The 14,170-nt window shown below is 36.3% G+C and overlaps 1 protein-coding gene across 1 annotated transcript in view; it reads right to left on the reverse strand.

The window, feature by feature from the left end:
• The window catches only part of Rnf17 (ring finger protein 17), a 108,393-nt gene that overhangs the window by 57,365 nt on the left and 36,858 nt on the right, over nucleotides 1-14,170 (reverse strand). The window contains 7 exon segments of the mRNA XM_013012382.1: nucleotides 1,926-2,094; nucleotides 3,337-3,526; nucleotides 7,064-7,222; nucleotides 8,473-8,562; nucleotides 9,320-9,618; nucleotides 11,674-11,748; nucleotides 12,248-12,324. Of these exon segments, the coding sequence (XP_012867836.1) occupies nucleotides 1,926-2,094; nucleotides 3,337-3,526; nucleotides 7,064-7,222; nucleotides 8,473-8,562; nucleotides 9,320-9,618; nucleotides 11,674-11,748; nucleotides 12,248-12,324 (1,059 nt within the window).

Consider the following 14,170-nt stretch of genomic DNA (forward strand, 5'->3'; position numbering starts at 1 on the left):
AGCTCTTCAGCTCAAGGCTAGCGCTCTACCACTTGAGCCACAGCGCCACTTCCGGCTTTTTTCTTTTTGCTTATGTGGTGCTGCGGAATCGAACCCAGGGCCTCATGCATGCAAGGCAAGCGCTCTACCACTGAGCCACCTTCCCAGCCCTCATATACTGTTTTGAAGAGTGGGAACTTCTTTGTACAACCACTTAAAGTTAATAAAATTTTTTTTTTAAAGTTCACAAGACTCTATTTCAACAAATGGCTGGGTGCCGTGGTACATGCCTGTCATTGTCACTAACACGGGAAAGTACAAGTAGGAGGATGGCAGTTCAGCCCAGCCCAATCACAAAGTGAGACTCTGTGTTGAAAATAATCAATGGAAAGGCAGGGTGGAAACAGGGCTAAAGTGGCAGAGCACTTGCCTAGCAAGCAGGAGGCCCTGTGTTTAATCCCTAGTATTGCTAAGAAGAAGAATTTTTAAAAACCCACCCACACACACAAAAAAACCCAGGTGTGGTGGTGTATGCCTTTAACACCAGGCTAGTCTGAGGTAGATAACAAGGTCCTGTCCCCAAATATCAAAAGAAACACAAATTGGGGGGGGGGGGAAGCAACAAAAAACAGCTGAGACTCAAAGGCAGTTTTTACATTTATACAATGTGTATGCATACTTCATAGTCTCAAGGCGCTTCTAGGCACTTTCACTTTTAAAGATTAACACAAAAATTGTATTTAAAAATATTAAACAAGAATGTTTTCCTAAGTGATAAAAACTCAAAAAGTAATAATATATAAATTTACAGTAGAATATTAATAATTTTCGGTTAATCTAGCTTTAATACTAACAGTATATGATATATATGCTACCTTTTTCACCCAAATGGAAAAAGTTTTAAGTTGATCTTTAAGCATTCAAATGTATATTTAATGCAAATCTCAATGATCAAACCCACAAATTCCTCAAGAATAAAAAACAAAATGCAAGTGAGGTCTTGTGGCATACAATAATAATCCCACTACTAAGGAGGCTGAGGAAGAGTTTGAGACAGCCTGCTTTACACAGAAAGTTCCAGACCAGCCACAGCTATACAGTGAGATGTATAAAAAAAAAAAAAAAAGGAAAACTAACGATGTCACTGTCTTAAGGAAAACAGCAATGCTATTTTTTTCTGATCTTTTACTTTATTCATTTCTTCATTATCTCAAGTATGCTTTGCATGGTTATTATGAGGGTGAGGATCTCAATGTTGGGAATACAAGGAGTGAAGATAGAGACTCCTGCTTTCTTGTACTTCATGGTGATACTGTATATTGTTATGCACAATTCCAGTTTCTAAGGAGCTTAGCTTTTCTGCAGGTACATTCAAAGCAGAATGTAATATAGGCCAAAAATAATGACAAAATGTCATGGAAACAGGAAATAATGTTTAGAAATATCAACTTTAGGGCTGGGAAGGTGGCTCAGTGGTAGAATGCTTGTCTTGCATGCGTTAGGCCCTGGGTTTGATTCCTCAGCACCACATAAGCAGAAAAAGCTGGAAGTGGTGCTGTGGCTCAAGTGGTAGAGTGCTAGTCTTGAGCTGAAGAGCTGAGGGATAGCACCCAGACCCAGAATTCAAACCCCATGACTGACAAAAAAAAAGAAATATCAACTTTACCATACTTTAAACTTATTTCTCTATATAATTGACTCCAAAATAGAATATTTACTTGGATATTTCATCTACAATTAAGTTCAGAGTTATTCAACTCAATTTTCTATTGATTAATATTTTCAATTATGGAAGCTAAAGCTCATTTCCTCTTTTATTGGTACCAATAGTTCATTGCACAAACTGTATTTATCATGATAACTGGTTGTCTTAATCAAAAACCTTATAGTATATACATCGCTAAATATGGAACACGTAGCCTCTATAGAAGAAAAAAATGTCTTACTGAATTCTGTGGAACAATATCTTTCAAGGAGCATGCGTGTGCTAAGGGTGGGATGTCTTTCAACAGCTCTTCATTGTACAGCTCATATTTCCTGAGAGCCAGACACAAATCATTTACTGTCATATGCTGTGCAGTAACATGTTCTGGTCTCATATAGGTATCACCAACTCTAGGAAAAAATTCAAATATTGTTTATTGAAAATAACAATTCAAACTCTGAAGATTATTTTTATCCTTAGAAGACATCATCTCTAAGGATAAGTTAAATTATCTAGAAAGTTATATTCCAAGTTTATTATCAACTTAATTTAGTTCCTAAAAGCATACTTTTATACTTAGAATAAAATCTCAGCCGTACTTGAACATTCATACACTCATATACTCATTCAGTTTAAAGATTAAGCTATGACCACTAAATAAAGTTATAGATGCTAACTTTTTTTTAACTACAGAACCATTTCCGTTTTTCCTTTGTGCTGGAATTAGTGCTTAAAACTCAGGGTCTGATCACTGTCTCTTAGCTTTTTTGCTCAAGGCTGGCACTCTACCACTTGAACTGTATCTCTATTTCTAGCTTTTTGGTGATTACGTGGAGATAACAGTCTCATGGACTTTCTTTCCCCGGCTAGCTTTGAAACATGATTCTCAGTTCTCAGCATCTTGAATAGCTGGAATTACGAGTGTGGACCACCACTGCTTCAGTTATTATTTCTGTTGGCCATGGGGCTTGAACTCAGGGCCTGGGCGCTGTCCTGAGCTTTTTCCACTCAAGGCTAGTACTCTACCACTTTTGAGCCAGAGCACCACTTCTGGTTTTCTGGTGATTAGATATAAGTGTCTCATGGACTTTACAGCTCGGGCAGGCTTTGAACCACAGTTCATATCTCAGCCTCCTGAGTAGCTAGGATTACAGGCGTGAGCCAACAGGGTGTGACCCTGTCTCAGGTTCTTAGAAGACATAGGAAAACTTTAATACCTAGAGACAGTATGCCACTTTTTTAATTCTTCAAAGAAATTATAGTAATGTGATCAAAATTTTATCCAGTCATAATGTTAACAGTTTATTCAAAAGATATTAATTAGTATATGCTCTGAAAAAAGTTCCTTTCCAAGCTTCTCATTTAGTAATATATATCAACAACAATATTTTCCTTACTTAGTAGTATACATATGGAGTGCTCCATTAAAATAGAGCATATGAAAGGGAAGAAGGGAAGGCAGGAAGGAGGGAGGGAAGGCAGGCAGGCAGGCCCTAAAAAAAGAAAAAAATACACAAAAACAATAAAATGTATATCTTAGAAGAATGACAAGTTACTCTTCAATTTTTTCTAATTTTCTCCATTCTTACTTTCCCACTTCCCAAATGTTTCTAAACATGCTAGGAACACATAATAATTACAAAGGATCATACCCTCTGACAATTAGGACTTCAGAATTTCCAAAATCTACCATGAATATTTGTATTAGTGCAACTTCGTGAACTGAGAACTTGGTTGGACTACAAGGTTTTCTAGTATTTTTACTTTTTATTGGAATTAATTCAGTGATAGTTCCTCGACACCACATTCCATTTTCAATACTGTTGACAAATATTCTTGCACCTAAATAACGTGGGAGACAAATTATTATCAATGTTTATGAAGAAAAACATCTAATAATGTTCTAATTTACAAAAACACATAGTATAGCTCTCCAACTAAGCCTTGACATTTTCACTGGTGAAATAATACTAATGCTATAACAATTGAAGATTACTATTAAAACGGTTACACCAAAAATCTGCAAGCTAACTGAGGAGATAAACGCACAAAGAACATAGTCACTACTCAGTGAGGAACTATGCTTCATGCTTTAGATGAAAAAAAGACTGTTTTGATATTAACACTATCAAGGCAGGCTGGGAATGTGGCCAAGTAGTACAGTGTTTGCCTAGCATGCATGAAGCCCTGGGTTTGATTCCTCAGTACCACATAAACAGAAAAAGCTACAAGTGGTGCTGTGGCTCAAGTGGTAGAGTGGTAGCCTTGAGCAAAAGAAGGTCAGGGACAATGCCCAGGCACCAAGTTTAAGCCCCAGGACTGGCCAAAAAAACAAAACAAAAAACTATCAAAGAATAAAGGCAAATAAAATTCTGTACTATATTGCATTTGGGACACTAAAGATCATCTAGCCTTGTAGATGTATGTGCACACCCAACCATACCACTTTGGGTATACATTAATTATAAGAAAACAATTTTCTTCTTTAGCAAAGGAAAGAATAACAAAATGAAAGGCAGCATGTGAAATGCCAAATTTAACATTCAGAGAGGGGAAAACAAACCAAGGACTTAGTGTTAAGAGTAATAATTTATGGTGGGACTAGACAGATTACAAATTAATTAGAAGAAAAAGATTAAAGAAGAGGCCTAGGGACAATCTGTTTCTGGACCTGCTGTTTATCCTGAGCAGTGTTTGTTTTCTCTTTGTTAAATAAACCTTTTTTTAAGCTAACAAAAAGGCTTGGATATGAAACTTCTTATAAATTGTCAATGCTCCCATTTTCACAGTAACACTAATGAAATGTGGGCCCCCCAAATTGATAACCACATTAAGTGGCATGCTGAGCTAAAGATATACTCTCAGAACCAATTTTTCTCTCACCTTCACTTGTTTCTCTTTCAAGTTCAGAGAGAGGCTCTCTCTCCAAAGTTTTTAAGACTTCTGTTAGCATACATTAATGTATAATTGTACATTATTGTGACATTTCGATACACGCATACAATGTACTAATTAATCTTACTCTTACCACTTCTCTTAAAATTTATTATGCATTTGTCCTGAAGTATTGATTTTTGTTACAAGGGTGTCAACCATGAGTTCTATGATGGCAAAAAAGGGAACATCCCCCTTTTCTATCTCAACAAAGGCAAGAAGCTGTATTTGCAAATGTAGCTCCAGCCACATGCGTATGTCTAACAGGTAGCAAGAAAACACCTGTTACCTTGAAATTCATCCTCTTACCCAAGCCATGTATTGGAGAGAAATGCAGTAAGCCCTGACCACTGACTAAATACAAGATACTCTACAATCCCCTCTAAATGTAATAAAAGCAGGATGGTTGAAAAGTACACTGCAGGGGCTTTTAATTCTCATTGTTTACTAGCACATATGGCCTTCTCAGCCTTTACATTTTTTTAAGTATGATAGAAAAGTTTATTAGAAAAGAAATATGGCAGAGAAAGAAAAGATATGCCACAGGGAAGACAGCATTTTTATTCCACAGCTGCCGTCTTGATCCATCTTCATCTTTACAGATATTGGGCCTAAGTTAAAAAGTAAGAATTGTTCATATAATCCTACCTACTCAGGAGGATGATATCTGAGGATCATGGTTTGAAGCTAAGCCAGGCAGGAAAGTCCATGAGACTCATCTCCAAACTTTTTTTAAAAAGCTGGAAGTGGAGCCATGACTCAGTGATAGAGTGCTAGTCTTGAACAAAAAAGCCTAGGACAATACCCAGGCCCTGAGTTCAAGCCCTAGGACCAGCACACAGACACAAAAAACTGAGAATTTGGGTGGTTTTCTGGTTAGAATTATCCCTTCTTGTTTTCATGCTCTATGGAACCAATATTCTCTTAATTTTACTTTCTTTCATGCAGTTGGTAAAGTCTGTTGAAGCTATTTCTTATTCTTCAAATACAAAGGACCTCTTCTCTCCATAAAGCAGCATCATCTTCCTTCGCTTGTCATTTATTTCTCCAAATATAAAAAAGCATTTAAGCCGGGCGCTGGTGGCTCATGACTGTAATCCTAGCTACTCTGGAGGCTGAGATCTGAGGATCATGGTTCAAAGCCAGCTTGGGCAGGCAAGTCTGTGAGACTCTTATCTCCAATTAACCACCAGAAAACCAAAGTAGCATTGTGGCTCAAGTGGTAGAGTACTAGCCTTGAGCTGAAGAGCTCAGGGACAGCACCTCATGATCACCACCAACAAAAAAGTATTTAAATCAGCTATAATTATTTTGTGAACAACTAGCATTAGCAACTTAAAACGAGTATGGCTTAGAATGTTCTCTGAACTTAAACTGCATTCATTAGGGTATATATTAATTTTCAGAAAAGCATTTGTAATATGTTTAATAGTATATTTCCCTCCTCTTAGATACAGAAAACCAAAAAAAAATTTTTTTGTGTGCCAATCCTGAGGCTTGAATACAGGGTCTGGGCGCTGTCCCTGACCTTCTTTTGCCTAAGGCTAGCACTCTCTACCACTTGAGTCACAGCGCCACTTCTGGCCTTTTCTGTTTATGTGGTACTGAGGAATCAAACCCAGGGCTTCATGTATGCTAGGCCACTAAGCCACTAAACCACCTTCCCAGCCCCCAAATTTTTTTCAGACAAAAATTTTTGTCAGAGGTTTACATAGATCTTAGTCTTCTGACATTCTGAAATGCTACATAAATAAGTAAGAGTTAACTACTCCTTTAAACAACTATCAGAAATAGGCAAAACTTCATTATTAGATATATATATATACACACACACACACGTGTATATATATATATACATATGCATTCAGAAAAATACTCCCTTAATAAATAAATCATTGCTTCATCACATTACAGAAAATGATAATAAAACTAAAAATTGAGTTTTTATTGATTTGGGGTATAAATTTAAAAAATAGTATTAAGGTAATACTTAATTTAAAAATCCAAGGCATTGTAAGTTTGTATACCCTTAGAATGAACACAGATGGTGTTGATTAATTACCCTCCAAAGGGCCCTAGGAATGGGTACCATTAAGTTTCTCTAAAGTGTTCAACATGTACATGAGGAAAGCAAGAGACTAGAGTGACACAAAGGAATCATTTTGGAGACAGGGGGTGGGGCCTACATAATTTGTCTTAAGTTTTGTAATTTAAAAAACAATTCACTCCATACTGGAAATTTTGTGTTTATCTTTCTAAAGATGTACCAATATTCAATTTTAAAACTTAGATAAATAATTTAACCAATGTTAAATAATTCTTACTTTTATGTTTATGTTTTGACTGGAAGAAAAAAATCTATATTATAGCAAGTCTATGAGACAGGTCAAATATTACAATATTTAAATAAACTTGATACTTTAACTTTGAGTAATAATTTATTACCTAGCTCCAAGATATCAGAAGGATCAAGGTGTAAACTTGTAGTGCAGATTTGATTCACTTTCTTTTCCAATACTGTTGCATCTTTTATTTGTGAATACTTCCGAATGTAGAAGTGGCAAGGATTTATTACATGGCTTACAAAAACTAGCTCAGGATAACCTGGATAGGAATCGATATTTAAACCATATTATTAAAACAATGATCTAGGAAATAATTCTCAAAAGGTGAGCAATTGTAATATTCTCTAAGTTTCTTGTGGAAATGAAATTCCAGCATAGTTAAGCACTATGAGAGAGCCCAATCCTAAAACAATTTTTTTTTGTAGTGCTAAGGATAGAATTCAGGGCTTATGTATGCTAAACAATTGCTCTCCTTTGAGCTAATGCTAGGCAAGTGATCTACTTTGGGCTATGCTGCCAGCACATATGGGACATTTTGGATGGGGATGGGGATGGTTCCCTTCCTCCTCCCCCTCCCCTTCTCCCTCTTTCCCCCCTCTTTCCCCCTCCCCCTCTCTCCTGGGTCTTCAACTCAAGACCTGGGTGCTATCCCTAAGCTTTTATGTTTAAGGCTAGTGCTCTACCACTTAAGCCATAGTTTCACTTTCCTACTTTTTGGTGGTTAATTGGAGATAGGAGTCTAACATACATTCTTTGCCAGGACTGGCTTCAAACTGCAATCCTTAAATCCCAGCCCCCTGAATAGCTAGAATTAAAGGTGTGAGCCACTGGCGCCTGGCAAATTCAGAGTATTTTGATATGTATTTAAGACATGGAGTTGAATACAGCCAAGTATAGATAATGACAGAATCATTTTAACTATCTAGTTAATATAGATTACAAAGAATATAATCCATTCTGAAAATGGGGTAAAATATGCATAGCTCAAGTTGCAGCTACAAGAAATACTATAAAATTTGAAAGTAATTCTATCAGGGTCAAAACTTTGGACATTAAAAGGGAAGAGGTTTTACACTATGTTGAAAATGAACTATAAAACTTGTGGAAAAACTGGGAGAGAGCAAGGTAAGGGTTGACATTGTCCAAAAAGAAGTGTTTTCATGTCCTGACTTAAATAACTATAACCCTTTTGAACATCACCATTACAGCAACAAAATAAAAATTAAAAATATAAAAGGTAAGAGGTTTAACATGCGTTTTGCCTACTGACTTACAACTAGGTAAAAGTTACCATACAAATATTAAACTCTACTGAAGTGGCGCTGTGGCTCAAGTGGTAAAGCACTAGCCTTGAGCTGAAGAGCTGAGGGACAGTGCCCAGGCCCAGAGTTCAAGCACTGTGACCGACAAAACACAAAACAACAACAACAAAAAAAACCAGTTACTCAAAATATTAAACTCTACTACATCAAGCTCAGACAGATATTACAGTACCTGCTTTAACAATACCTGCTTTGGATCCAACAGGAATAGGTGACTCTTTCCAGTGAGGCTCTTTTGAATAGCTATTAGTCTCCACAAAATTATCTGTGAAGCATGCTTTATCAAAGTAAGAAATAAAGGTTAATTATGCTAATTTTGTTAATGTTGCCAGTGACACACTAATTTCTAAAAAACTATACTTGAATTGACAAAAATACTAGAAAGGCAAGACCCCTTGTTAAGAATGAAGTATAACAGGTTATCCTAAGTATTAAAGTATTAGTAATAATAATAAGATATTCCCGTTTTTGTAATCAAAATGTCATTCTGAGGGCTGGAACTGTATGTAGATCAAGAGGCAGAGTGCTCAAACCCAAACAGTGGGAGGAAAAGTCATTCTGCATAAAACAAAAAAATGATAAAAAAAATTACTCTAAAGTAGATTGTTAGTAGAGAACTACGTATTTTCTCACTCCTGTGTTAACTGGCAAAATACTAACAACTTGTCAAACTGTGATATGTTTAAATGTTATAAAATTATATTTATGATAGTTCATCAGAACCAAGATTAAGACAAGCTATCCTTAATTCAAGAACTGGTGAAACTGCTTTCATAAATCATCTCATTTTTAAAGTCAAATACCCCCAATTAAACCAAATATTGAATTTGTACCCCAGAAGTTAGCTAGTACATCAAAATTAAAAATCCATCTTCGATAAATGTTAAGGAGGGTATAGAATCCACAAGTTCTAGTTCATAATGCATATAATTACTATAAATTACCACGGCAGTATGTTTCTGTTAAATTCATGAAACAAAGCAACCAATTCACTACAGATAAAAAAATCCCCCCACTTTTATATCTTCACTTACATTCTATATTTTCTTCAATGATTTCTTCAATTATGACATCAGGGGTAGATCCTATTAGAGGGAGCACAGCAACTGTTTTGGGAGATGTCACTGTGACCATTTCTTCCTGTGGTGGAATGTTTTTCTCTTCTGGATATATGTCACTGGTCTCCATTTGCAAAGGAAGTGTAGAGGCATCCCTGCTAAGGATAGACATGTCAGTTTTTTTCCCTTTCTAGTGTGATGAGTAGGTATCACAAGGTCCATTTTTATTAATTTCTTTTGACTATTCTCAAACTTCATTTTCTTGGTGAAAATATCTATGCCAGGAGCTAGTGGTTCATGCCTGTATTCATAGCTACTCAAGAAGCTGAGATCTGAGGATTGCAGTTCAAGGCCAGCACAGCTAGGAAAGTCTATGAGACTCTTACTTCCAATAAACTACCAAAAAAGTTGACAGTGGGATTGTGGTTCAAGTGGTAAAACACTAGTCTTGACAAAAGAAGCTCAGAGACAGCATCCAAGTCCCAAGTTCAAGACCCAAGACTAGCACAAAAATAAACCACAAAAAACACCAAACAAAACAGAGTTTGGCTACTTTAATATTTATCTGCAAGAAAATTTCCCACATGATAGTTCATTTGTGACACACACTAAAGATTGTTCAGCACCTTAAAAATAAAGTGTAAAAAATGTAGAGTACAAAGCACTGAAAAGCTTATTTGAGACTACTAATAATCCCATTAATCTGAATCCATTGGATGTATTTATTCAGTAACCACTAGCCCATAGCTAACCAATAATTTGTTCATTTTACTTCATATCTACTTCACCTGTCTGGACAGTTCCAGAACACTGTCATTTAATTGGTTTCCAGTACTGAGTGAATAGATTCCTATTCTTTTAAGTTATCTACTTTCATGTATTTTGTTATAGCTGCACAAAAAGAAGACCATATCAAATAGAACATACATAGGATAAAAAAGTTTCAATACAATCACATAGCATACAAAGTCTTTTAAGAATTAGCTTTTAGGGGCTGGGAAGGTGGCTCAGTGGTAGAGTGCTTGTCTTGCATGCCTGAGGCCTTGGGTTCGATTCCTCAGCACCACATAAGAAAAAAGAAAAAAGCTGGAAGTGGCGTTGTGGCTAAAGTGGTAGAGCGCTATCCTTGAGCTGAAGAGCTGAGGGACAGCTCCCAGAACCAGAGTTCAGGCCCCACGACTGGACCCAAAAAATAAAAAAATAAAAGAATTAGCTCCTAGTTTTGCATGGAGAAATTTAGAATGTAACATTCTATTTCACTGCCCATATATTTTTCTTATGGATGTCTATCTCCATTCTCTTTTTGTCCTTTAAACTTGCTAGTTATTTTCACGGATGAGGGAAAATATCTTTCCAGTTCTCTTCTACATCAACAACTCATCAGCCCTTCTTTTCAGCACAATTTCTGTTTATACTACAACAGCAATTACACATCTTTTTAGTTATGTTTTTGGCATTTTGAGGTAAGATCTTATTAGGTAGTCCAAGCAGGTCTTGAATTCAAGATCTTCCTGCCTCAGCTTCCTAAGTACTGGTGTGAACCAGTGTAAGTATAACCAGTAGAACTAAGTATAGGTGTCAACATTCATATCCAGTTGCATTTTATCTTTTATATGTTAATCTAGGATATTATTTTCTAGTACAAAAATCAGTGTTCAGTGTTTGTTGACTGAGTTTCAACATGTATACCATTATATAGTGACCTCTTCTAGGCCCTTTAAATAACCAGGTGCTTGTGGCTTCTACCTATAATCCTAGCAACTTAAGGGGCTGACAGCTAAGGATTATGATCATGGCTCAAAGAAAGTCTGGGCAGGAAAGTCCATGAGACTCTTTTCCAACTAATCATCTAAAAACTGCAAGTGGAGCTGTGGCTCAAAGTGGTAGAACATTAACCTTGAGCAAAATAAGCTCAAAGACAGCACCCAAGCCCTCAGTTCAAGCCCTATGATCAAAAAACAAAAAACTAACCATCCAACCAAAACTAAAACCCCCACCAAAACTGCACGGAGAAGTTACTTATGTAAACTCAATTATTTCTCAACTTATGAATAACAATCAATTTGTCTTTCATATAACACAAGTACTGTCAGATATATATTGTCATTCTTTAATTTTATTTTTGAGTTAACAGAATTCGTAATAGGGTGTTTCCTTGAGGAAATTACCATACATGAATATACCATTTTTGTGTGCTGGTACTGAGGCTTGAACTCAGGGATTCATGCTCTCACTTGGCTTTTTTCCCCCACTCATGGCTAGTGCTCTACAACTTGAATCAAGCTCCAACTCACATATTGTCATTTGTATAAAAATTTATAAATACTTACTTTGTTGGGGCCTCAAATTCAATTTTTCCCATATTACTGAACATGCAGATAATTTCACTGCAATTCATATTCAACCTAAAATAAAACATTGGCATATAACTGATTTAATAAGTTACTGATTAAACAGAAATCATCTGCTGATATCAAAACAACTTATTAAAAATAAAACATGAGCTGGGTGCCAGTGGCTTGTGCCTATAATCCTAGCTATTCAGGAGGCTGAGATCTGAGCATCAAGATTTACAGCCAGTCTGGGCAAGAAAGTCCTAAGACTTTACTTCCAATTAATCACTAAAAAAGCTGGAAATAGAGCTGTGGCTCAAGTGGTAGGGTGCTAGCCCTCAGCAAAAAAGCTGCGGGATAGAGCCTAGGCCCTGAGTACATGTTCCAGTACCGGCACAAAAAATAAATAGAAAATGTTCTAATTTATCATAAATTGTAATTTTTTAATTTAGTTGCTATCTTGAGAAACATTTATGATCCAAATTTTAAATTATATTGCTTGCTATCTTAATAAACTCAGGATGAAATTGTTTTCTACTTGCTATGGTTGCCTGAATTATGACTTACTCACCTGGGAGGGTTCCTTGGCTTAAGAGAATTGACTTGTGATAATTCACTCTCAAACGTTAACTTCAGAGTTCGAATAATCTATAATTAAAAGAGAAGTGTTATTTATACATGAATTTTCCTTTTTCACAAATATTGCTGAAAGAGGAAGAAAAACTATCTCTGGTTACTTCTTTCATTAATGAATTTAAGGCTTAATTTGGGGTACTCAAATTTAAGGACTGATTGCAAACAAATCAATGTTCATGACTTTTTATCCTAAAGAAGTTTAAATAATACTGAAATGAACTCCAGGAAATAGAAATAAGAGGTTTTTCTTCTTCTTTTTTCTTGTTTATCCGTCTTTGGGAAGGGGGACACAGAAATGGAGGGACAAAGGATGAACAAATGCAGCAATGGTGCTCAGATACTATGTTGAAAATGAACTATACAACTTGTGAGTAGAATGGGAGGGAAAAACTAGGAGAGAGCGAGGGAAGAGGTGACATTGTCCAAAAAGAAATGTACTAATTACCTGACTTATGTAACACTGTAACCCCTCTGTACATCACCTTTATAATAACAATAAAAAATAAAAATAAAAAAGTTTAAGTAATGTGTTCTGGAAATATAAAATAACCAATAGCAACAGGTAAGAGCTAATGAATGGGTATAACTATTCCATCAGAGAAAATTAGATTCATCTAGTGCCTGTGTTACTCTTTTCAAATGCTATCTCTCTTTTCTTTTTGTCGTAGTGGCTTAACTCTGGGCCTGGGCGCTGTCTCTCAGCTCATCAGCTCAAGGCTAGTGCCCTACCACTTGAGCCACAGAGCCACTTCTGGCTTTTTTCTGCTTATGTGGTGGTGAGGGATCAAACCCAGGGCCTCATGCATGTGAGACAAGCGCTCTACCACTGAGCCACCTTCCCAGCCCTTCTATCTCTTTTCTTTGCCTCATCTTCCTAAGTAAACTAGAAGATGAAACTTTATCACCTTTACCTTCTTTCCAGTGTCTCATAGGTTATAACATCCACAATGGAGCTGGATGAAGACAAGACCAAGTAAGAAAGTTCTATACTTTTCATTTAAAGCTAAGACACTGAAGGCAGTTAAAGAAATGACTTCAAATGTTTTACTTCAGTCTAGTGCACATATTTCACTGTCTTTGGAAAACAGGACTCTGAAAATTCAAAGTTCAATAAAGCAGTATCTATACTAGATGATAAAGCAGAAATCCAGAGAATCTATGGCTAGTCTTGACCAGCCAAATTATCTTATAAGAAAGAAGTTTTGCACTGGAAGTATGGCTCAGCAGTGTAATTCCTGCCAAGAAGTATGAGGCTCTGAGACCAAATCCCAGTACTGCCAAAAAAAAAAAAAAAAGAAATTTCAACTTTTCCCAATTCTATCTCCTAGGTACAAGATTAGATGATAGAAGATAGATAAATCAACTTGTCTTCTGAGGTGTACATTCTGGGAAATGTAAGGAGAGAAAAGCCTGAAAGAAATCTTGAAATTTTAGGTTAAAATTACTTATGAGAAAAAGTAGAATTTCATTTGGTTTGCTAGTCTCATTATCATCTTTTTTAAAAATTCATGTCCTATATTTTGGACCTTTAGAATTCCCCAAAGATCCACATGGTAAATGCTTAATCTCCAACATGTGCTTGGGAGGTGACAAAAATCTTTCAGATGTGGGTCCAGTGGGAGGACTCAGGTAAGGGGGAGTGCCCTTGAAGGGGACAGTGGGTCCTCAGCTCCTTCCCCCTTTTGCTTCCTAATTATTGAGGTTAATGTTTCTGACTTCACTAAACATTCCCACCATGATTTGGCACCATAGACCCAAAGCAAAGGAGACACCCAACCAGGGACTGAAACCTTCAAAACAGCTAAAATAAAGCTTCTTTCTTTAGAAGTTGATATTCTCAGGTATTTGTTCTAGTGAT

The sequence above is a fragment of the Dipodomys ordii genome, unplaced genomic scaffold (genome assembly GCF_000151885.1).
Source record: "Dipodomys ordii isolate 6190 unplaced genomic scaffold, Dord_2.0 Scaffold1, whole genome shotgun sequence".
Lineage (NCBI taxonomy): Eukaryota > Metazoa > Chordata > Mammalia > Rodentia > Heteromyidae > Dipodomys > Dipodomys ordii.